This window comes from Gastrolobium bilobum, unplaced genomic scaffold (genome assembly GCF_033153095.1).
Source record: "Gastrolobium bilobum isolate Gb01-03AN ecotype WA unplaced genomic scaffold, APGP_CSIRO_Gbil_v1 utg4239, whole genome shotgun sequence".
NCBI classification, from domain to species: Eukaryota; Viridiplantae; Streptophyta; class Magnoliopsida; order Fabales; family Fabaceae; genus Gastrolobium; species Gastrolobium bilobum.
In genome coordinates this window covers 142315-167018 of record NW_026896746.1, presented here as the reverse complement: position 1 = coordinate 167018, position 24704 = coordinate 142315, and the positions used below count along the sequence as shown (strand labels likewise).

Sequence of the window (24704 nt, the reverse complement as noted above, 5' to 3'; positions counted from 1 at the left end):
ACTATGGACGAGACCTTTGGAGGAGGACAAAAGTAACATTTTTTTTTTCATTTCTCAATCATGCAATGTCGTACCTATATTTAGGTTACTCAGTTTTTTTTTTTTTTTTTTAGTACAGAGGTTACTCGATTTTATCCTCCGTGATGAAAGCGATAACTAACCAACCAGAATATTTTGTATTTTGAAGAAGTTGCTAATTTTTTGTGTAAAATTAGTAGGTCTAGCGTTTACTATTTTAATGAAATGACGGATTAAACAACGAACATCTATTACCAACATTATTTGAAACCTTTTCAAACATTCGTGAATATAATTGTTTCTACTAGTAAATTCTAGGACTGCAATATGTGGAGCGCGAATATTGTTTGGTGTTGGATTATCTTTGTAACGTTTTAAGGCAATTTATTCGAGAGTCAATATCATCTATAATGTTGATTGTTGAGCGTGATTGTCGACGAAAAATCATTTGAGGTGAAACAGGGTGCCATGGCAGAGATACTTTACAGATCACACACCAACACAAACACACAGTACCAATTACCAATTACCAAACGAACTATCGAGTGTGATTATTATACGAGGTTGGGCCCATAATGTTTTCTATTGTGGAGCCCATGTTGTGGACGGTTCTGATTGGCCTGGAATAGGCGAGATCTTCATTCATCAGTGCAGGTGCAGTTGTTGCATTTGCAATTTTCATTTTAAAATCCTGCCTGCCTAGTCCTCTGGACTGAGATATGGCAGAAGAGGAAGAAGAATCAGAGCTTTGCGAGAAGCAGAAGATAGAAATCGCGAAATGGTTCCTCCTCAACGCTCCCCCTGGAGAAATCCAATACGTTGCAAAAGGTTCTTGTTCCTCCTCGGCATTTGCTTTGCGATTCGCTATCTATTCTAATCTAAATCTCCAATTCAATTCCCAAATCGTTTCTGCAGATGTGAAATCCATTCTGAACGACGACGATTTGTACAATGAGGCAGCTTCCGAAGCATTTCCTTCTTACAACAAATCCCACTTGATTTCCCTTCAATTGCCCAATCGGAGCGGAGACGTAACTCTCTCTCGCCAAACATCCCCTACTCTACACATTAATTCCTAGGGTTTCCTCATCGGTTTATTTATTTTTGAATTCATTGGATCGGTACTGGATATGCTTTTATCATGATGTATAACAAATCAATAGTTGACCATGAGTTAATTCTAACACGTGCATGCAGGTGCTGGTTACTTCGTTTGGCGAGCTTGAAGGGAATGCATTTCTTGATCCTAGGACTGCCCAAGTAGCAATAGTTGACCATGTTAAACAAGTAAGTCCTCTCTCTATCTGAGCTTAAGTGGATCAACCAAATACCAGGTTAATTTCTTAAATATTGTTTCAGAAAAAAATAAAAAAACTAAAGCGGGGGTTCATTACTGATTTTTGTTTTTGAATATGCATGCCATAGTTCCACTTAACTTTCCGTTGTTTCTTGAGGAATGGGATATACAAACTAGGCCTTTGTCATACTAATTACTTTTTATTTCTTTAATTCATGTTTAATAAATGTAGAGCACATTAAACGTTATAATGAATGTAATCTGTATCTTCGTGCATTGAGTTCAACTTTAGTATTGATGTCTAGCATTATAAGGTTCAACCTTTTGCTTCTTCTTGGAACATGCGTTTTCTGTGAGTACATCATAATTTACAAGAATTGGAAGCTTGGGGATAAAGCAAATCATGAAAATTTGTTATTGCGACCTACTATGACTTTTGTGATAAATAGGATAAAGTCCAGTCGTGCTACTGCTAAGTGGTATCTCCTATTGTCATGATTGTGTGTTAAATGTCTCAGGTTTGTACAGCGGTAAGACCTGCAATGGATGAGGAACTTCCATCTCCATACATTGAAGAATTTCGGTAATGCTCTACAATTTCCATGGTTGAAATGTTATATGTCTAGTAGGTCATCTGAATCTGATATACCTTTACTAATGTGAGCTTCACAATGTTTTGTGATATTGAGGGGCGGAGTGCACTGCTTTTCAATGAATTTCTTCATTTTTCTATTAACCTTATTACTCTCTGTTGCTTTAGTAATTTATTATTCCACAAATTTGACCATGTGAACTCAGAGAGTAATAATTGTTTACTGTAGATTAACTGCAGAGATATCTTCTTCAGTGTTAATTCATATTCCTTTTAGTTGTTGTCCTGTACTAGATTCGTGGCATTAATTTTTGTAATAAAAAACTATATTCGTTAGCATTTGAGGGCATGAAGTAGTGACTGACCCTATAGTAACTTGAGTACCATTTCCATATCTCTCATACTTTATTGCTTGCATAACACAGTTTTATTTATTACAGATGCAGTCTGGATGCTGAAATACTTAAATATGTTGAAGAAGCTTATCCAAAAGGTGTCTGCTCTGTCTACTGTGTAAATGGGAAGGATCTAGATGGCCCAGGTTCTGATTTTGAGCTTGCTGTGGTGATTTCTGCTGCTAGGCATAGCCCGCAAAATTTCTGGTGTGTGAAATTAGTTGAATGAAATTCCAACTGTTCTTGTTGATCACCGTTTTCTACTTTACTAGTTGCACACTAGGAAAATTGATGCATGTAATGAACTCAATATATTTTGTATTTTTTCTTTGGCATTTTTGTATAGCAATGGGAGTTGGTGTTCAATATGGAATATTGAGTTCAAAGATGATCAACAAACAGTGGAAGTAAAGGGTAAATTGCAGGTAATATTACGTAGATATTTGATGCATTGATTGGGGTGTTACGAATTACGATAACTATATAAGCCTTCTTTAACAAGATTATTTTTATCCTATTTTCAGGTGGGTGCCCATTATTTTGAGGAAGGAAATGTGCAGTTAGATGCAAAGCATGAATGCAAAGATGCAACTCTTTTTCAGGTTAACCATAAATCAGCATTACTTTGACATTTTGTTTTTATTCAGTTTAAATTTATTGCTTAAGCTATATGTGCATGTCCTTGCATGTTTATTTTATTTATTTATTTATTTTTTTACAATCTTTTTTTGTTGTTGTCGGTAAACATTTTTTTTTTTACTATCTAATGTACCTTATCCTTGCTTGTTTTCTCTGTCATTGTGCAAGCCTGAGAATGTTTTAGTAACTGTCTTTGTTTTACAAAATGATAATATTGAGGTATAGATGGAAGATTTATAGAAAGAGAATAGTTATCTATTCATATTTGTGTCAAGGTTATCTACTATATTTCATCGTTTGATTTTATTTGCAGGCCCCTGAAGATTGTGCACTTTCCATATCAAGCATTATTCGTCACCATGAAACAGAGTACCTTGCTTCTCTTGAGGTTCTGAATTTGTCTTCTTGTAGCTTGCTTTGTCTTTCTTTCTTTTTTGAATAATGTGCTGAAGATTTACTAATGACCATAACTTGACAGGCATCATATCTAAACCTTCCTGATTCCACTTTCAAGGTACCCTTTATTATATGATCCCAGATATTTTTCATCTTCACTCTAAGTTTCAGATGTCATTTCTGTAAAGTCTGATAATTATTCATTCCCATTAAAGCAATCTCATATGCCTAACTTATCTCGCTAGGCATCTTTGTCATGGCTGAGACCAAACAACACCTCTAAGATGCTTCTATTTGTGATTCTTTTACCAACTGGATCAATTCATTTTATTGTTGTATCATGTTAAGCGACTTATATGGTCTCGCATGATTGCTAACGCTTGCAACAATTTGGTGGTCATTATCTAAGTCACTTGATTCTATTGGTTTGTACTTATATATTGTGGAAGCTATGTCTAGTTGTATCATTTTTAAGACCTGTCTAAATCATGCCCGAGTACAAGCATCAAACTTGGTAATAGGAGGGTCTAGCTATATTTATTGCTTTTCTTGGGTGTTAAATCTATAGCATTACCTGCTGAATTTGAAGCTTTTCGATTACAATTATTGGCAGGATCTTCGGAGGAAACTTCCAGTCACCCGCACCTTATTTCCATGGCATAATACTCTGCAATTCAGCTTGACAAGAGACATGTCAAAAGAGCTTGGCATTGGGAAGTAATTACACACACAACAAATAGTTGTGTTTACTCGAACTCGGTGGTGACAAGTTCCTTATATGTTCACTATATGTAATTTGATAAAGTCATTCATTCTTAGGGTTGACTTTATATTCACTCATTTGCTTCTTGAAGCACCCTTTGTCGGAGTGTCTTCCGCCGTTGTACTGTACCGTAATTCTTTTTTAACATTTGTATAGCAGTAAAGAGTTAAGCTTGTTTCTATCCATTATTTCCTAAAAAGTTTTCGTGACCGCACTTAGAAATGTTGCAAGCAGCAATTTTCAGAACACGCATTAGAGTTTATTTAAGGGAAAATATCCAGGTAATTGGTTTGACATTGATTTTGGTACAATGATCTAGAGCCTGTTTTGGTTTATAGTTGAACGTTGAAAACAGTTTATGTATGAAAATTCAAACAGGAGTCGCATCAGTGTCTGTGTTTGGTTGAAAAAAATCATGGCGAGTAAAATCAATTTTGGGTAATAAAATTGATTTTAAGAAAAACAAATTTTTAACTTCCACGAATAAACTTCACACAATTTCAAAAAATATATTGCATTCTAAAATTAATTTTATTATCTAAATAAAAGTTATTTATTAAATATGATTTTTAAAGTACAAATTGATTCTTTTCAAAAAAAAAGTACATTGGGTGTTAAAAAATAAAGTTATACCTTATTCTTTGTGCCATAAAAATTTACACTCCTTGATCTGTGCCATTAATCAAATTGCCGCAATGGCCAACTAAAGAGATTAAGTTGGTCGCGTGGTTATAAGAATCCAATTAATTAGCCAAACAGGTTTATAGAATGAAAATAAAATCAATTCCATTGTCGGAAATTGTATATATAGGCTTAGTATTTGTTTTAAAAAATAAAAAATTATATTATTTTAATCAAAGTTATCGTATTTTATTATAAAAGAAATAGAATTATAATAAAAGAATATTAATTTTAAGTAAAATGACTGTGGTTTTAAAAAAAAACCTGACCAAATAATGGTAGTTAGTTGGCGTGTAAACAGGTTGGATATGTGTTGGTAATTTGGCGCTGAGTTAGTGGGGTTGGATATGTGTTCGATTCCCGCTGAATGCATTCTTGGGGACGGGGCTGAACCTTTAGCCATCACTGTTCCCCCGCACTCCGGATTAGTCCCATAGCCGGCTCAAAGAGTCGAAGCTCGTGGGGATACCGGAGGGAGCCAACTCGTCTCAAAGAGATAATTAGGGTTGGGTAACTCCAAAAAAAAGAGAAGTAAACAGGTGGGGTGAGAATATATGTTTTTGGACTATCTTTGGGAGAAATTTAAAATCTTAGGAGTATATTGGATTGAGATTTTAAAGGATTATTTTTGGACAAAAAAATCCATTGGTATTCAATTAGGATTTTAATAGATTGAAAAAAAGCCACATGATATTCGATTAGAATTTTAAAATATTATTTTAGAGCCCGTTCAAATTCGTTGATATTCAATCAAGATTTTAAATAATGGAAAAATAATCTTGTAGCATTCTAATAGATTTTTTATTGGTGTGAATTTCGTGAAACTTTTTAGTATACCTATCTCACAATCTCACCATAACCCTTAAGATTTCTTGAGATTCCTCTATTGCAGTGTTTTCTCCTTCCTTTGTCTTGTCGACCTGTTCAAAATCAAGTTTCGCCATGTGAGCTTCGTCAAAACTCAAAAAGCATATTTTTAAGCAATTTTTATCCCAAAATAACCCAGAAACAACACACTAACGAGATTGTAATATAATCTATATAAAAAAAATATTTTTAAGCCAATTTTGAGAAATTTTGGAAGTTTAAAAAGTGATTTTTTTTTTTTTGGTACATTAAAAAGTTATTTTTAAGTTATGCCTATGGGTTACGACTTACGATCTTTCTTGGCACAAAAATGTGTTATTTTTGTATTAAAAATAACGCAAAAACAGTGAAAAAATAATAAGGGAACTAAAATCCACAAACCAATTTTCGTTTTACATCAATGAAACAATAAAGATTGAAACCTTCATAATATAAACCCTATATTTCGTAACAATACATTCATCAACGAAATTCCTTCACTGTATGAAACAATTTCAAACAATTTTTGTGTCAATAAATAACTAAAAACTTGTTTTTCAAAAGCCTCAAAGCAATTTAAAGTTTCAATATATGGATTGAAAAAAATTTGAGAATTTTTTTAAACTTTCATAATAAAACACAAAAATTCATATTCAAAATTTTCTTAAAATATTCAATGAAAATATGCATATGATATATGGTAATAAAACTCTCATAACGTAGAACAAAAGCTCCAAGGTTTTCAAGATCAATTGTAGAAAATTTCAAACGAAATTTTATCATGAACTTTAGGTTCTATAAGCAAATTTAGAATTATTTTAATAAAAAAAAAATTGGGTCTTACAATCATGTATGCATAGCTTTGATATCAAATGAAAAAAATAATTTTCAACGTATCGGGCAAACTCAAAAAATGCTAATGTATAGAGAATTATTACAACTTTAGATATATGAAAAACTGTTAATTGTTGTTTAATAATTTTGAATATTTATTAAAAATTATATTATATTTTACTCATTAAAAAAATTATATTAAATTTTATTTTATTTTTATTAATTTGACTGCATTCCTTTGTTAATTTCTTTATTATATTATCAATAGCATAATTCCTTTGTTAATTTAAGAACTCGCTCTGGTTGAGGGTTAGGGTTTATTTTTAAATCCGTATATGCTAATATCTCCTTGACTCAGGTGACTTTTCTGGGTTTTGTTTCGGATGAACTTTGAATCTGTGTCCACAAAGTAACAGGTACATCTATCTTTCATTAAAGCTAGTTATACTTTAAGAATCCATGGCTATTCGGTTGTTTGGTCTCTTTTAAGCCAGCATTGGCTGACATAGGCATAGTTTCTTTCGCAAAGGTCGAAATGAATGGTAAATCATTTCATTTCTGTAATAATCTGAATTGAAAGTAATGAAATCTATGGGCTTCCTTTCCTCTCTCTGGCTCTGGAATGATGCGACTTAGCCAAATCAGACATTCATGTGCTCCATGAGGCAACAAACGTTATCTTTAAAGCTTGTTCTCATTCCAAAACTTAAAACGTACAAGCATGTGGGCAAGCTTTGGTTGATGTTGATTGCCCCATGTTGAAGTGCATTTCTCTGATGATCAAAAAGGAGATTGGTTGTTTCCTGACCAGAACCGCAACACGTTTGTTTTTCCGGAAAAAAGGAAGGGTAGTAGTCGTTTTGGTGTCTTCATTTTGTGTTGGATAGCATCTTTGGTGGTAAATTTACAAATGCCATAAATGGGAAATAGGGAATGTGAACTCGAATATATAGATTTTAGTGTTAATTTTGATAATTCCAAAGTGCTTAGGATTCGAAATTGGAATTAAATATTGGGCTTGGTTGTTGTGCTGTTTGTAATCATTGCCAAAAAAATGTAAGGCTGAAGAGAATGGATGTTGCATGTGAGATATTTGATAAAATGGGTAATAGAATTGTCAAGTTTTCTTCTGCTGGTTCCATTTTGATTTGTAAGCATTTCAGTTCAATGCCAATTTGACGTTATCAATTCTGTTAATGCATTATCAGACACTAATTATTTGTGAAGTATTCAAATGGGAAACCAAGCTGCTGTAGCTTAATATTGTGCTTAAACCTAAACTAAACAATCATGAGATGTTAATTAGGCTATTATTGTTGTTGCATAAACCTTTTTGTCTGAAAGTTGTTAGTTGGCTTAGGGATCTAGAATCAAATCTTGTCTTAATCACAGAAAGACGGGTTTATGTAGAGATTGGACTAGAAAGGGAAGGTCCCTCTTTTTATCCATCCCAAACTGATAAAAAAATAAAAAAGCTTTGTTGTATTACTATTCTTTCTCATATTGCTGTATAACTTTCTCACATTTTTTACTTATTTAATATCATTACATGATTACAAACTATAACCTCTTTCTTTTTCCTAATCATGTTTTAGTGTCGGTTTACTAAATAATTTATAATGCACTTTCTGCTCTCCAGCTATGGACAGTTGAGGAGTAGAGTTTCTCTAAACTCTAGCACTCAAAATTCTGCCACTTATCATTGGTGTCGTTTATATTTTTGCATCCTTATCTCAGCTTACAAGTCAACTCATCTACCAACTGTGGAAATTTATAAATCTAGATTTCTCAGTCCCTGGGGGAAAAGAGAAAGAGGGGGGGCATGAAAACGTGATCTGAAGACATCTTATCCTGTCTGTTATTGCATTTTGTGCACTTCACTTGAGCAGTGTCTGAATATTCTTACGGAATTTGAAATTTTTTTGTTCTATCCCTTAGCTTTTTCGAGTCCGTTTCAGTTATATATGTTTATTTATCCTTATTTATAAAAATGCTTCTCTTTATCTGGTGACAGGTGGTGTAGTTCATAAAAATTCTATGCAATATTAAATTCTACCACTTTGAACGTACTAAAATACCTAAACTTTTGCAGGTTTGAGTTGAAGATTTGGGTGTCTTCTTCATTATCAGTCCATCTAATTTAAATGTGCAATATGCTTATTCTGCTTTTCATTCTCCACATGGTCATGAAGGGCCCAACCCTCTGCTTTGGGAATATGTGAGTGTATAAAAATCCTCAATTATTTCCTCATCTTAATTTTCTGGACTCTACAAATCAGATGTCCCCGTGTTATTAACTTGGTTATAGGGGTCAACCGCTCACTGTCATAGGGTTGAGGACAAATTTTTGAAAGTTGGAGAAGAGCTGTGGAAAGAAACTTTGCCATTACAAGGTGGCTCTCGCTTTTATCATTTACAAGATCTGAAGCCCCATATGTGGTATGAAGTGAAGATATCATATCCAGCTTCTGTATGTATATTTTGTCTTATTTCAGTTCCTTTGCTGGGGATTTTTCCTCTGGAAACTGACACACGCTAACTAAAATACCAGATACCCGCTAGTTTTTCCATACAACTGAAGAGAGACAAGTCAGATGTGGTGCCGAACAATAACAGGAGATTGCTCAACACTGAAAAGCTAATTTTTAAGACCTATAGCAATCAGGTCCAATATCAGTATAAAGCCTTTTAGTCCAATTTTTTTGAAAAGTCTGTTTGTGCTCAATTTTATTATGTTTTATTCTTCCAACGTTGACTTAATTCAGGATGAAACTCATTTATTATTAGTAACTGTGGAACCTGAGGGGTTTCCAGCAAAACTGCATGTACCTGAGAGGCAGTTTATAATCTTCAATATAGGTAATTTTTGGCTATATTAATAATTTTGATATTAGTAATTATCGCATCCAATGCTTCATTACTAGTTTTATACGTATTTGCATTTATCTTATATTTTTTAGATTATTGTCGGACGGCTCCACATAATTTCCTTTGTTGCTAATATTCTATATTCTATTCTTCTGTTGATATGACAGTATGTGATGAACTATTATTAGGCATACCCCACAAAGCTTGGTGGGTAGTGGCTCTGGCATTACTCGGCCTCGGAATTGCATTCATCGTTCCTTCTTTTCTTCCATTGTATTTGCTGCCAAAGAACGAAGTCCCAAGATCAGATAATAATGTTTCGAAAACTTCTTGACAAGCCTCCGAGGAAGTTCAAGTGATTGTAGAATTTTTTTTTTTTATCTCAAAGTGCTGTGAGGCACACCTGCATATGGCATTGAAAATAGAATTTTGGAGTTATCTACTAGTTTTTCAAGTTTTCTAAAGCGTGTTCCATCAGCTATCATGTTTGATGGGTCTACATGCAATAGAAAACTTGATTTGTTGTCTCAATCTCATTTTGCCTGTGCTGATGCTCATAAACCGTATTTATGCTATCATATTAGAAATACGTGTTACATTAGTTATCTTTTCTGTCCTTCTAGCCCAACAATAGCTTGGGTCTTCTGGGACACTCCTTCCGGTGTTAGCTTGTTTTGCAGATAAATCTGTTACAGAAAACAATTGGAGGATTTTACAATATCTCTGGGAAGGACCAATGCCCGTAATGTGATGTGTATGAAGTATGATTAACTTTTAGTAATTTATGTAACTGCTATTTTATGTTAAATTACCTGGGGATATCGATGGCACTTCGGGCTTAAGGTCACCCTAAACAGATCCCTCTACCCCAAGATAAATAAAACAGCAATGAAAATGGGAAAAGAAAAATATTCAGCTAGGAAACAATTAAATACATATTAACATGAGGAAACGTTCTAGCTAAAATAGAGATTATTTATTAACTTGATGATTACTCAAAGTGAAAGATTTAGCTTCAAGAACAATTAGAACTCTTTTTTTTTTATTGTTGCTGATATTTATTTTCCTTTTTGGTTGAATGGTTGTCGCTGAGATTGATGGGCAGAGCCCGGGAATTAATTTTGATAGTTATATTGCTAGACTAGTTAATGGTTCCCGTTTCCTAACTTCAGAGTTCGGATTTCATAGCACGAGCTTGCAACAAAACAGAATTTGGCAATATTTTTAAACATTGGTAATAATTAACTCACTTGACTAACCACTATTTTAGCATTGTGCAATCATAATACTGCATTGACGTCGTAATTAGTCCCAAAGATGGGAACGTGACTTTGAAATTTTTGAAAATAAAATACATTTTGTATTTATGGAGTCAAATAAAAATTTGTTTTATAGATAATTTAAATATATTGAACGTGTAAAAATAATTTATGATTTTAGAGTAATATTTTAATGTGCAATTTTATTTTCTTTTGCTTGCATATATTTTAAGTAATAACAAATTGAGTTTAATTTTATATAATTATCAGTATGTTAAATTTTATATTATTATATTATTTAACGAGCTTAATAATTTATATATTATTAAATAACATAATAATATATCATCAAATAATAGCATTAAATTACAAAAGCACAATAAATTCTAATAAATAATGCGTCAAATTCAATGAAATCTGTCAAAACTGAATCAACATCTGTATAGGTATAACTATCATCATATAATATTTTATTATTTTTGAGCATCTTGATAAGATTCCGATGCGAGTGTCATAGTCTGAGATAGCAAGTAAAACAATTAAAAAGATGGTAGGCCAGCAATTCATTGACAAATGTGATACAAGGAACATGAATCAATCCATTTATATATTTTGTCTAATGCTACAGTACAGATCATATTTTCACATATATAATTAGTGCTTTATTAATCTCATAAGAAGCTCTCTCCTGACTCATGTTATAGAGATAATTATACGTGAGAATCATTCAATATAGAAAAAGAAAAAAAAATAATACGAAAATCGATATATGTAAAAAAAATCACTCTCCTACAACAACCTAAGAGTATATTTTTCCGTATAATTATTAGTTTGAAGACCATGACCATATGTACAACTCGATTCTACTAACACTTATCTTCTAAGCAGTCCATATTATTATAATTATTATTCCCCTCAGAGTTAAGAGTTGAGAGGAGAAACTAAAGAGAGAGCATGTTAACCAGCTTATGCAGTTGAAGGTGTAGAAGAAAAGCACAACACTAATTACTATGGACGAAATCAAAGGCGAGCACAGCCTCAGTGTTTCGGAAGCGTTGCCTGTTTCCGACAAGAAGCTGCCTAAAGCAAAGCGCGTTGCTTCGCTTGACATCTTTCGGGGTCTTACTGTTGCGGTACTTCTCTCTCTATTTATGTTAAAAGTTTCAAATATAAGATGATAATAAAAATTTTAAAGATAAAAAAAATAAATTATTTACAAACTTTTATAAATTATATTAAATATGACCGGTCATACTTTGTATTGAGTGTAATTTATAAAAAAAAATTATAAACGGATTCTTTCCTTTAAAGATTGTCAGCTCAAAGAAAATAAATAATTACAAAGATTGTAAGAGTCTTTTACTTTTTAACTTTTGTGGGACATATATTGCTAGTGAATCATAATTAAGGTATGGTCGTGCTTATTTTGCTTACTTGTTCCCCCTCTTCATGTAGTTAAGGAAAATGTGGGTAGATTATATAGTTTGGCTTCATATCAGCAGCAAAAGTTTAATATAGAAAACAAAATGGTAATCTCTTTATGGCTTAATCTTTTATTTGGAAAAGTAGATAAAAAAAAAATACTGTAGTCTGCCATCACTTCGTAGCCAATTTTGCTGCGCCTGCATTTGTGTTTGTCATTGTAAAGTACTCAGCCAAAAGAGTTATACCGTGATGGAAAAACTGCTATGAGTCTGAATTTACGTGCATGACTAGGTTAGTATCAGCATGTCACTGTGGCAGATGGCGATTTTAATTGCATTTATTAAAGGTGAAAATTTTATGTACGCCATTGTTTTCCCTTATTTCTCTGTTATAAAAATATCATTTTGAAACCACCAACCAAAAAAATATTATTGACTTTTTTTTATGATTGGTAAATATAATTTTGATTTTGCTTTAACGTGTTTTGATAATATGCTATGCAGTTAATGATCTTGGTTGATGATGCTGGAGGACAATGGCCAATGATTGGTCATGCACCATGGAATGGTTGCAATCTTGCTGATTTTGTCATGCCTTTCTTTTTGTTCATTGTGGGGATGGCCATTCCTCTTGCTCTCAAGGTTAGTTGTAAATGAGAAAATAGGGTGACTCGGAATATGCTTTAAGTACCTAGATTCTCTGTTCCTTTCTTTGTTTTTCTTCTTCTTCTTCTTCTTATATTTTGGTTCAAACCAGTCCTTTATCTATTGATGCTTCTATTTGATGTCCAGAGAATACCAAATAGACTTCTAGCTGTAAAAAAGGTGCTAGTTAGAACACTCAAACTCCTCTTCTGGGGTCTTGTCTTACAAGGTTAGTTTTTCTCCTACATAGAGAAGTAATGTAATAAACAGAACTTTTTCTACATGCATTTCCTCTTTAAGTCTTACACCTCCGTTTTTAATAATGTGATATATGAGCATTTTCTGTTAGCCTTGGAAGTGGACTTAAGTTCACAGTTCCCAACAGTGCCCCAGTTTTGGAGGGGACGAAGAAACAGGAACTACTAATTCAATATAGCATAAACTTCGATAATCGTTACTCCCTTCTGATCATTAAAATTGGTAGTGTACTAGTGTGAAAGTTATTCTGCTAAAATGTGCTATAATAACTGAATCTAAATTTCATATTAGCAAATATTCTCCTGATATGACATCCTTGTGGGGTGAAAAACGAAATATCATTATGCCTAATTTTGATGTGATGGATGACCTCAATGATGAAGGTGGTTACTCACATGCTCCGGACAATCTAACATATGGAGTTGACATGAAACACATAAGGTGGTGTGGCATTCTTCAGGTGATTCTGATTTTTCTTTTTCTTTTTTTCTGCTTATTTTGATAGAGAAGTTTTTAGCTAATAAAATTGAGTATAAAAAGAGTTAATACTTGTGTTTGTACCCCTTCTAGAGAATTGCTCTGGCATATTTGGTTGTAGCACTGGTGGAGATATTTTCAAAAAATGCACAAGCTAGAGATCCGGAACCCACCCAACTCTCAATATTCAAGTTGTACTATTGGCATTGGTTAGTCTGTGATAGTATAATTCTGGTTGCTTGCCAATACAATCTGCTTTTGAACATGTTATCTATTAAAATTTCAGGCTGGTAGGGGCGTGTATACTTACTGTTTACATGGCATTACTTTATGGAATTTATGTTCCAGACTGGCAATTCACCGTTCATAACCCAGACAGCATATATAATGGCACAACTTTCACAGTAAGCTTTCAGTTGCCAGCCTCTGATACTCTTACTTCACACACCACACAGACACATACAGTGGGAATATCAATAGTGTTTAATTCATAGGGGAGAATGTCATTTTAACACTTTTTTTATGTACTGGATTGTAGTCTTTGGTTTTCAATCCTCTTGGTATCACTTTCACTGTAAGCTTCCAGTTGCCTTCCCAGATCTGATACTCTCTATATTAAAACACATGAACTAGTCAATGATGTTTAATTCATAGAGGAGAATGTCATTTAACACGTCTCTGTCTCTAGTCTCTAATGAATTGAAGTACTTTCAGTCTCCGCGTTATCACTATAATATCATGGTTGATATATTAAGGTTTTGTTCCTGTTAGTTTTAGCAATTTATATGCTTGAAAGTATGTAGAAAGCGACTGGTTTAAATATAATCTGATTTTTCTCCTGTTTCTAGTCTCTCTAATTTGTTTGCAATGTCAATTTTAGGTGACCTGTGGTGTCAGAGGGAATTTAGATCCCCCTTGTAATGCTGTGGGATATATTGACCGAGAGGTGCTTGGAATTAATCACATGTATAAGCGTCCAGCTTGGAGGAGATCTGAAGTGTGTTGTTATTTTCTCCCGGACACTTTTTTCTACTATAAATTTCAAACACTTAACTTTTTGGCTAATGGCAATTTCAAACGCTTATTGTCTTTTATTTTAAGTGCTGCAGGCTTGCACCGTGAAACCCCCATATGAAGGGCCTTTTAGAAAAAGTGCTCCTTCATGGTGTTATGCTCCTTTTGAACCAGAAGGAATTTTAAGGTCTGTATATGGTCTCCAAATTCTCTAAGTGCATGTTTGGCTTAGCTGAGATCCCAAATATGCTATTAACGACTCCATTTTCTAGATTTCAATCAGTTCTTAACTATATTGGTTTTGTTTGCTTTGAAGTAGTTGCTATTTTTATACGATCAAATTATTGAAAATGTTTTTCACATTGTTAGTAAGAAAAAAAAAAAAAAGAGTTAATGCTGAGACCCTATTGAGGACTGTACTATGATTATGAATACACCCCTTTGTTAGGCGCACTAGATGTATAACCATTAACCTGTATTGTTGATCCTTAGAGCCATTTCATATGCAACTGCAGTTCAATATCTGCTATTCTATCCACGGTCATTGGATTGCATTTTGGACATGTACTCATACACTTTCAGGTGAGGCATGTGACTCAAAAGTAATCAGTTTCTTGACATCTCTTTAACTTCTGCTTACTTCTTCACTTTTGTGATTTTAGGATCATCCTTCCAGATTGAAGCAGTGGCTTCTCATGGGCTTAGCTCTCCTTACTTCAGGAGTTATTCTTCACTTCACTCATGGTCTGAACTCTTTAACTCAGTGTTGGCTGGAACTTACTATGTAAACATACATCCATCCTCATTTATTCTGATGGTGCCCCCCTCCCCTTTCTTTTCTTCCATTTTCTGCAGCCATTCCTTTGAATAAACAGTTATATACACTAAGCTATGTTTGTGTCACATCTGGAGCAGCAGCATTACTTTTTTCAGCCTTCTATATTATGGTATGTTTTTTGGTCTCTAGTCTCTACTGTGAATATTGAACATTGTACTGGCCTTTCTATAATGGTAGCTTTTAACTTCTGGATTATTTTTTACCCTGCTTTTAGTTTGAAATTGTCATTTGGGTTGATTTAGAATCGGCACTCTGTCATTGTAGGTTGATATTTGGGGTTTGAAAATCTTGTTCATGCCTTTGAAATGGATTGGCATGAATGCCATGCTTGTCTATGTCATGGCAGCTGAGGGAATCTTTGCAGGATTCATTAATGGATGGTATTATGATGACCCACATAATACACTGGTACATTCATCTCATCTAATCTAAAAATTTCTATGTACTTTGGTCTCTGAGTTCTGGTTCAATATCCTTAAGATTTAGCATCATAATCTCTATCTTATAATTTAAGACCTATATCTTAATTCTTATACGATTCCGCGTAATTTAAAAGTAAAATCTTTAGGGAATTGCTTTTGTTATGTAACATAACTTAAAAGCAAATTTCCTACTCTCACAAAAGGAGGAGAGAGGAGAGAGAATAGGAAAAAGAGAAAAAATTTAAAGTGGGTCCCATATAAATTTGTGTGTGTAAGAAGATGATTTTAGGTTATGTTACATGATAAAAACAATTCCCAAATCTTTAAAGTACATATAATTTAGCTGGATACTGACTTGTAATTATTATTCTTGGATGATTTATTTATTTTTTCATTAATCTTTTTTATGTTTGAAATCAAAGAACATATCTATAGCTGAATACTAACTTATTTAATTTGTTTTGTCAACAGACCTATTGGATCCAAAAGCATGTTTTCATTGAAGTTTGGCATTCAAAGAGAGTGGGCATCCTACTGTATGTGATCTTCGCGGAGATCCTATTTTGGGCCATCGTTGCTGGCATTTTGCACCGATTGGGCATATATTGGAAGCTTTGAATTTTGAAAACTAACTGTGTATCCATGTTGTTGCTATATGTTCAATCTGATGAATGACTGAACAGTCAATTCGCTAAATTCAATTTTAATATTCCAAGTCAACGACACTTTTTAGCAAAATAGTTTGTTGTTATTGGTACAATTTAACTAAAAAAATGTATAAACAATAAACTATTGCACTTCAGAAAATCCCAGCTATCTCATTGGTCCTTCCACTCACTGCCATCACATTTTTTAAATAATTTGAGAGTGCATTAACACATAATCACGTGATGTAAGAGGATTTTAACTTTTAATGGGTAAATCAACGGTAATGCTCATGTTACTTGGTTTTTTCACTCTTTTGCTCCTCATTAATTATTTAATAACTATTTTGTCCCTTATTTAGAATTATTTATCAATATGTCCCTCTTTAATCGATTAAGCCAAAAATTTAATCAATTAAATGGTCAAAATAGGCAAAAATCGTTGACTTGAAGATTTAGTCGATTAAATCTTCCTATTTAATCGACTAAATCTCCTATGCATATGGTTGTTCTTCTGGTAAAGAGGAAGATTTAATTGATTAAGTTGAAGATTTAATCGATTAAATCTTCATTTGACCATTTAATCGATTAAATTTTTGGCTTAATCGATTAAAGAGGGACAGATTGGTAGATAGTTTGCAATAAATGGCAAAATGGTTATTAAATATTAATGAGGAGCAAAAAGGTAAAAAAACTCATGTTACTTCCTATTATAATATTTTTTTCTCTCATTTTCAATCACCGTTTATTTAACTATAAATGGTTAGGATCTTCCCACGTGACATGTTATAGATCCATTCCCAATCACTACTTGGTCTTTTCTTTGAGGGAGGTGTCTTGGATTATAATTTTAAAATGCTATTTTGAGATAAAAAAAATCTTATAGATTTTAAAAGACTATATAAAATTATAGTGACTTTATGGATTTCTTTTACAATTAAGATTTTATAAAATTGAATTTTAAAGGATTCTAATAGAATTTATAAGATTTTAAAGGATAATACGAATTTATAAGATTTTAAAAAATCATATGAATTTTTAACAAATATTCAAAAGTATAAGAGTCAATAAAAAAATAAAAAAATGCAATGATATTAATAAAAAAAAGTAAAATCTAATATAATTTTTTCAATCAATAATTTGATGTAAAATGATAAGCAGCAGCTCTTCACATATCTATATACCAGCCCTCCATGCTAGAGGTGGCAATATGGGTTGGCCATAGGGGTGAAAGTGGGCAGGGCTGGGCCAAGATTTGCTCCGAAAAGTCCAAGCCTATACCAAAAAATTTCAATTTAGCCTGACCCAAGCCTATTACGAGTCTAACTGTTAGCTTGCCTTGGCCCGTTTATAAAAAATCAAATGGCCTGGCCTAGCCCATTAGCCTATTAATTTTTAACTTCCAAACAGAACCATGAATCCACTTTACAAAATACTCAAATTCTATTGCTAAACCAAAAATCATAATTTCAACGTCCAAACAGAATCATGAATAACAACAAAACTCATACAATCTGCATTTAAGTCACTTTCAAAAGCAAAATACTCAAGTTAAATAACATATATTTCATCAGATCCAACAAACAAATCCATACTATCATTACTATGTAAATTAAAATAATTACAAACACATCATGATGCTTGTAGTAAGTATAACCTCTCCCAAAAATCTTGTAATATATTCATAGGTAAAGTGTGTGTTATTTTAAAGGATGTAAAGTTATGTCATTTTAAGAGAGAGAAAGAGATAGATAAAAGAGGAGAGAGTTGATAAAAAAACTAAAGGTGTGGGTCCTACCTCTTTGTGAGAGTGAAAGGATATAAGTTGTGTCATTTAAAAGGATAAACACTTTTCCCTATATTCATATACACAATTTAACATGCTAAGATGTTGGTTCCTCCTACATAAGAAATAAATTTAGATTTCTATTAAAATATAATCGAATATAATTAAGTTATAAATAATTACAATTGATTAAATTTATATCTTTTGTTTTTTCTTCAAGGAATATTTATTTTATTTTAAATAAATAATACAATATAGGCCGACTTGTAGACTTATAGGCCAGGCATTGTGATAATGGGCCTACGGCCTTTGTATTAAACAAGCTTTATCAAGGCCCAAGTTCACCCTATTTTACGAAACATACTAGGTCAGATCTGACGATATGTAGGCTGAGCCGTAGGCCCCTGTAGTCCGGCCCGGCCCAGTTTCAGCCCTAGTTGGCCGTCCCGACTCGCCATCAACTATTGAATATAGGTTGAAAAAATGAACACACTAATTAAAAATAATAATTAAAATTTTAAAATAAATTATATTTTATGTATTTTATAATATTTTTAATTTTATTTCACACTCTTCTTAATTTTTTTTAATCTCACTCTTACATGTATACTATATTCAGTTAAATATTCTGTAGGAATTTATTTGTCTCCATATATAGATAACATTTGTCATAAATAAAATTTCTATTCTTTATTTTATTTAGGGAGCACTAAGATAAATTTTTTTTGGATATCATAAAAGCTTAATAACAAATAAAATACTACTTAATTATAAAAAAAAAAAAAAAAATTATGACCTGGTGGGTTTAATTGATTTTGACCCACTTTTAGGCGGAGCGGGTTGCCGTGGGTTGGCGGGTTAAAAATCTCAATCCATCCCGCTCTGTTTTGGTGGGTTGAAGGGTTGACATGTCGGACTCAACCCATATTATCATCTCTACTTCACGTCTTAGCATCTTCTCCACGCCACGTTATAAGACCCACAATTTTTTTATTTACTAAAATAATTCAAATTTTGCATGAAAGTTTAGTGCAATTTCTCAGTTTATTTTGAATCGATACATTAAAACCTTAAATTGCTTTGGAGCTTTTAAAAATAAGTATTTAGTCATCTACTGACACAAAAATTGTTTGAAATCGTTTCCTATAGCGAAGAAATTTCATTCATAAATGTATTGTTACAAAACATAGGGTTTATATTATGAAAGTTTCAATATTTCTTTAATTGATATCGTTTTATTGATGTAAAACGAAAATTGATTTGGAGATTTTTGTTCCCCTGTTATTTTCCCATTGTTTTATATTATTTTTACTACAAAAATTACATTTTTTTGAGCCAAGAAAAATTGTGACCCATAGTTTAAAAATTTATTTTTTAAACTTTCAAAAGCTCTAAAAAATTTGTTATTCTCGAGATGGATTAGATTAGAATCTTGTTGGGTTGTTTTGTGATGAAATTCGCTAAAAAATGTGCTATTTTTGAGCTTTGATGAAACTCCCATGGTGGAACCCGATTTTGAGCGAGTCGATCCGCCAAAGGAAGAAGAAGCATTGCAATAGAAAAATCTCAAGAAATTCTAGGGGTTAGGGTGAGTTTGTGAGAGTTATACTTCTCACTAAAAAATCTCATGAAATCCACACAATAAAATTTTTATTAAAATTATAATATTTTTGAATACTACGAGATTATATTTTCTTTGTTTAAAATCCTGATTGAATACCACCGGATTTGGACGATCTCTAAAATAATCTTTCAAATCATAATCGAATATTATGTGACTTTTTTTTAGTCCTTTTAAATTTTAATTGAATATCAATGAATTTTTTTATGAAAAAATAATCCATTAAAATCCCATTCTAATACACTCCCTAAATTATCAAATCATGGTAAAAATAAAATAGAGCAAATGATATGTACAAAAAAAAAATATATATATATATATATATAGAACAAATGATATGTAAGCCCATTACTGTATTGGGCCTTAGTCATATCGCGTAAATTTGTCCAATTAAAAGGTCACCGCCCACAAACTCTGTTTCGTAAAGACGAAAAAAGAAAAGGGGGAAGTTTGGGATTGCCTCTGGAACAAGTTGTGTTGTGTGCATCGAAAGTTGAAGTTGCAGTTGCAGTTGCAGTTGAATCCCAATCTCATTAGGTTTGATCGTAACTGAATCGATGGAGATGGCCATGTTAGAGGTTACGAGCTTCGAAGAAGATCAGCTGGCGTCTATGAGCAATGATGAAATCGTCAGAGCTTCTCGTCTACTCGAAAACGAGAATCGCATTCTCAAGGTCTCTTTATTTCTCTCTTCCTAATTCGCTTTCATTCAATTCATTGCATCTGCCGGCTCTCATATCAGCACACTATAATCTTGTCTTGTCTTGTCTGTTTCTTCTATGAGAGTGAATGTGTTAAATCTTGGTTTTCACACTTTTTCTTTTGGTTTTGTTGAATTGTTTTTGTGGTTGAAGGAAGAGGTTCAGAGAACTTCTCTGGAATTGGATTCATACAAGGAGAAGATAAAAGAGAATCAGGAGAAGATTAAGCTTAATAAGCAGTTGCCCTACCTCGTTGGCAACATTGTTGAGGTCATTTGCTACTCCTAGTTGCTTTTTACTTATATGTTATTTCAGTTCTGTAGTGATTTATAAATGTCGAATAAATAGACCACTTATTCAACTTCAAGAACATCTTTACCCCAGGCTAGTTGGACTGATGAAGTCAAATGAAAAGATTAAAAGAAGGAAAAATAAATAAAAGAAAAAGGAAATAAAAATAAAATTCTGGAACTAAACTTCTTGTGGAGAATAATTCCGAGGACTATGTTGCTTGTTTACTCTTTGTATGCCACTCAAGTTGTCATCCCCTTCTAAGGTAGCATTATGTATGATGACATTGTTTCAACTTTAAAGTTGTATTAAGTAGTGAGGTTGAATTCCATACGAAAATTTTAGACTCTAAATTTGAACCCCTTTTTCCTTTTCAGTTCCAAGACCTTTATAATTTGTACATAAACATTGATATCCCTTTTCACAAATGACTTTTTAGGGAAATTTCCGAAGGCTCTATCATACATCAATTATAAGTTCAAGACGGGCATCCCCATAAAGTCGTTCCTTTCCCAACTATAGCTGAACTTGATTTCCCTAAGTTGAAAAGAAATTTTTAAGTGTTGTTTCCCTTTTAAAGTTGGTGGTACATCATGGTACATTTTGTAGCATTTGGTGCAATGAGCCTTGGGTCTGAACCTGTATTTTTAGTCGTTTGGCCACTATGTCAATCTGCTAATGTGAACGATAATGAATGATTGAATTCCGAGGTCAGGATAATCTGCTGAATGTGGAGATTTCTCTTGGTGTAGATTTAACTTGGTTTTTTCCTCCCCTAATGTTCCTCATTCTTCTCAAATTTTCACATGATATTTTCATTTCTAGATATTGGAAATGAACCCAGAAGATGAAGCTGAAGAAGATGGGGCCAACATTGATCTTGACTCCCAAAGGAAGGGAAAATGTGTCGTGCTAAAGACATCTACTCGACAGGTGACAAAGCTGATAATTTCATAACTTTTGATATTTCCATTTTTCAATTTCCAGTTTTACTGTTTCATTAAGATTGTTTGTTATTTTATTAGTGTTTATGCTTTTCTTTGGGGGTCCCCAGGAAAACATAATGGATTTGGGGTTAGTTGGCAAAGAATAGCCCTTATTATAACTTACTGCAAGCATGTACTTAATTATGTTTTCTGTTGACTGCAGACAATCTTTCTTCCTGTTGTTGGGCTTGTTGACCCTGACAAGTTAAAACCTGGTGATCTGGTTGGTGTTAATAAAGATAGTTACTTAATTTTGGATACCCTACCTTCAGAGTATGATTCTCGAGTTAAGGCCATGGAAGTTGATGAAAAGCCAACGGAGGACTACAATGACATTGGTGGGTTAGAGAAGCAGGTGCGCTTTAATTACTGGCATTTTATTGAAGACCCATTTTTTTCTTATTTATGGTTAGATAACAGGTTCTCTGTGATCAATGACTTGGTCTTTCCTAACAGATCCAAGAATTAGTTGAAGCCATTGTTTTGCCAATGACCCATAAGGAACGGTTCCAGAAATTAGGAGTCCGTCCTCCAAAGGGAGTGCTCTTATATGGACCTCCAGGGACTGGGAAAACATTGATGGCCCGTGCTTGTGCAGCCCAAACAAATGCTACTTTTCTGAAGTTGGCAGGCCCACAGCTGGTCCAGGTTTGACTCTTCCTAAAAAAATTTCCTCTTAACTTTCTTATTATAGCTAATAAGTTCGTTGTTGCTTATTTGTACCCTTTTTTTCCCTCTTGCTTATATGATTGAATAGTTAGTATTTTTAATTTTGCTGATTTATAATGTGCAAGTTTTCATTATTCTACAATATAGAGGAAACTTGTTAAAACTTGTTGAAGGATACAAATATGCTTGGGTGTAGTATCTTATGATTCCCTATCTCTTCAAACCATCTAAATAGTAGAGTTGTATCCTCTATTACATTTGTTGTACTTCTTTAGGTGTTTGTACTCACGTCTATGTGCTGAGTTTGGAATGGAGGACTGATCTAACCTCGAATTCTACAGATGTTCATTGGAGATGGAGCAAAACTTGTCCGTGATGCCTTTCAGCTGGCAAAAGAGAAGTCTCCATGCATTATATTTATAGATGAAATTGATGCAATTGGAACAAAGCGTTTTGATAGGTATGAGCAGGCAGGATTTTAGATGTACATTTGCATCTGCCCTTCTTTTTCTCTTTTTTTTGGGAAAGGGGTGGTTATTGTTTCAGTTGTTGTAGCTCAGCAACCTTATGATATATATTGATGGCTGATTGCAGTGAAGTAAGTGGAGACAGGGAGGTACAGCGAACAATGTTAGAATTGCTCAATCAGCTTGATGGCTTTAGTAGTGATGACCGGATTAAGGTTTGTCTTCTATTCTTATTTTTGTAATTCTTTTTTCTGATTGATGTGATAAAAAATGAGCTCCGAAGAGGTTTGCTGTCTTTTGGTTAAACATCGTAGAATACATCTTCTTAAAACCCATTGTTGGTGTTAGTCACATTACTTATTCATACTTTAACGTGTAACAACGTAATGGTGCTTACTTAGATTTAGAACTTAGAAGTGCATCAAATGTATTACATTTTTGTTCAGTTAGGATTTAGGTGATTGAAATGTCATTTTCATTTATCTTGCAAATTGCAGGTGATTGCAGCAACAAACCGTGCAGATATTCTTGATCCTGCGCTTATGCGTTCTGGTCGATTGGATCGAAAAATTGAGTTCCCACATCCAACTGAAGAAGCAAGAGCCCGTATTCTACAGGTTTTGTATCTTCAAACTTCACCTGCTGGCGTAATTTTCTGACAGAACATTTACTTACTGTGTTCACGTTAATATTATAGATCCATTCTCGGAAGATGAATGTTCACCCAGATGTCAATTTTGAAGAATTAGCTCGCTCTACAGATGATTTCAACGGAGCGCAACTAAAAGCTGTCTGTGTTGAGGCTGGCATGCTGGCCCTTCGCCGAGATGCAACTGAGGTTTGCTTTCTTCCAAGATATACAGCAACTTAATAGTTAAAAAATCATGATTAATCTAGCATGAATTTACCCGGTGGTCATTTCAGTCTGAATCTTTCTTTTTCTTTTATTTATTTATTTTTTTCTGTTTTCTTTTAACATTGCCTTTATTCCAAAAATGTTGTCAATAGTTTTGTGGTTTTCTGATTCAATTCAATGCCAAAGCTTAGGAGGACCAAGTTAGAAATTCTAATATGAATCCATCTGCGTATGTGGGAATAATCATTAGGTATGTTTTTTGTCCGATTGCAGGTGAACCATGAGGACTTTAATGAAGGTATCATTCAAGTTCAAGCAAAGAAGAAAGCAAGCTTGAATTATTATGCATAAGTACTCAAGGCAATGGAAAACCAGCAACGATGTTCGACATTTGTTTGCTAGTGTCAATTTTACTCGAATCATATGTAACGTATAGCTTGTCAATATAATCATTCAACAATTATCGAGCAGCAGACCGCATGACATTGAGCAGGCTATGCAGAGTGCGGCTTCTTAGTGAAGTCGATATCTCGTTTACAAGCTTGAATAGACAAGAAGAAAATAATAGAATACATTTGAAGATAATGTACAAAAAAATGGTTGTTTGTGCCAAACTAAATCCTGTCTGTCCCTATCATTGCAAGTGTCCAACCCTATTTAGATGGATTTCATTAATTAATTGATTTAGCATGGGACTTGTGCTTTAGGGAGCCAATCACTAGACGCAAAACCGTTAAGAAATCCCTGCATAAAGGACAACGTTATTATTTCGGAAAACAATAGGACAACGTTATTTTAAAATAAGCGAGGATACTTATACAAAAATAAATAAACAAGTAAAATAAGTGAGGATATATATTTGTAATTGTTAATTGTTTTACAAATTCATTTTAAGAGTCACGATGTACATGAAATAAATCACTGTTATAGATATTTTGTTTTAATGAATTTAAAGATGATACTTTAAAAACAATTTGTAAATTGTAAGTTGTAATATTGTGTTTTTTTTATTCTTAG

The 24704-nt window shown here is 33.1% G+C and overlaps 4 protein-coding genes and 1 non-coding gene across 5 annotated transcripts; all 5 read left to right on the top strand.

The window, feature by feature from the left end:
- Positions 1-458: 458 nt before the first annotated feature.
- On the top strand, positions 459-4301 carry LOC133301783 (F-actin-capping protein subunit alpha). Its single transcript, XM_061501480.1, has 10 exons — positions 459-846; positions 934-1049; positions 1216-1305; positions 1834-1898; positions 2348-2509; positions 2649-2727; positions 2827-2904; positions 3255-3329; positions 3420-3455; positions 3951-4301. Exons 1-10 carry the CDS (start codon positions 738-740, stop codon positions 4056-4058), a joined length of 918 nt encoding a protein of 305 aa, XP_061357464.1. The 5' UTR covers positions 459-737; the 3' UTR covers positions 4059-4301.
- A 2777-nt stretch (positions 4302-7078) lies between these two features.
- On the top strand, positions 7079-7273 carry LOC133301802 (small nucleolar RNA snoR127). The gene has a single exon (XR_009750247.1). It is a non-coding gene; the product is annotated as a small nucleolar RNA snoR127 (small nucleolar RNA).
- A 1286-nt stretch (positions 7274-8559) lies between these two features.
- Positions 8560-10076, top strand: LOC133301794 (uncharacterized; the record flags this gene model as incomplete). Its single annotated transcript, XM_061501494.1, has 5 exons — positions 8560-8679; positions 8770-8931; positions 9013-9126; positions 9227-9320; positions 9497-10076. Coding segments are annotated over 5 exons (657 nt in total), but the record flags the coding sequence as incomplete, so codon positions are not given.
- A 1315-nt stretch (positions 10077-11391) lies between these two features.
- On the top strand, positions 11392-16384 carry LOC133301787 (uncharacterized). Its single transcript, XM_061501484.1, has 13 exons — positions 11392-11721; positions 12517-12654; positions 12805-12886; positions 13299-13375; positions 13486-13601; positions 13679-13796; positions 14273-14389; positions 14502-14593; positions 14922-14988; positions 15069-15150; positions 15262-15353; positions 15509-15652; positions 16138-16384. The coding sequence occupies exons 1-13, from the start codon at positions 11599-11601 to the stop codon at positions 16282-16284; spliced, it is 1395 nt and encodes a 464-aa protein (XP_061357468.1). The 5' UTR covers positions 11392-11598; the 3' UTR covers positions 16285-16384.
- A 3769-nt stretch (positions 16385-20153) lies between these two features.
- On the top strand, positions 20154-24272 carry LOC133301777 (26S proteasome regulatory subunit 6A homolog). The gene is made up of 10 exons (XM_061501473.1): positions 20154-20391; positions 20572-20688; positions 21535-21642; positions 21859-22050; positions 22152-22343; positions 22706-22824; positions 22959-23046; positions 23329-23448; positions 23529-23669; positions 23961-24272. The coding sequence occupies exons 1-10, from the start codon at positions 20275-20277 to the stop codon at positions 24036-24038; spliced, it is 1272 nt and encodes a 423-aa protein (XP_061357457.1). The 5' UTR covers positions 20154-20274; the 3' UTR covers positions 24039-24272.
- The last annotated feature ends 432 nt before the right edge of the window (positions 24273-24704 follow it).

Coding starts and splice junctions, on each gene's coding strand:
- LOC133301777 (XM_061501473.1), top strand. CDS start 20,275: ATGGAGATGGCCATGTTAGAGGTTACGAGCTTCGAAGAAGATCAGCTG. Junction 22,825..22,958: donor GGAACAAAGCGTTTTGATAG/GTATGAGCAGGC, acceptor GGCTGATTGCAG/TGAAGTAAGTGGAGACAGGG. Junction 23,670..23,960: donor TTCGCCGAGATGCAACTGAG/GTTTGCTTTCTT, acceptor GTCCGATTGCAG/GTGAACCATGAGGACTTTAA.
- LOC133301787 (XM_061501484.1), top strand. CDS start 11,599: ATGGACGAAATCAAAGGCGAGCACAGCCTCAGTGTTTCGGAAGCGTTG. Junction 14,594..14,921: donor GAACCAGAAGGAATTTTAAG/GTCTGTATATGG, acceptor ATGCAACTGCAG/TTCAATATCTGCTATTCTAT. Junction 14,989..15,068: donor ATGTACTCATACACTTTCAG/GTGAGGCATGTG, acceptor TTGTGATTTTAG/GATCATCCTTCCAGATTGAA.
- LOC133301783 (XM_061501480.1), top strand. CDS start 738: ATGGCAGAAGAGGAAGAAGAATCAGAGCTTTGCGAGAAGCAGAAGATA. Junction 1,306..1,833: donor TAGTTGACCATGTTAAACAA/GTAAGTCCTCTC, acceptor TAAATGTCTCAG/GTTTGTACAGCGGTAAGACC. Junction 3,456..3,950: donor TTCCTGATTCCACTTTCAAG/GTACCCTTTATT, acceptor AATTATTGGCAG/GATCTTCGGAGGAAACTTCC.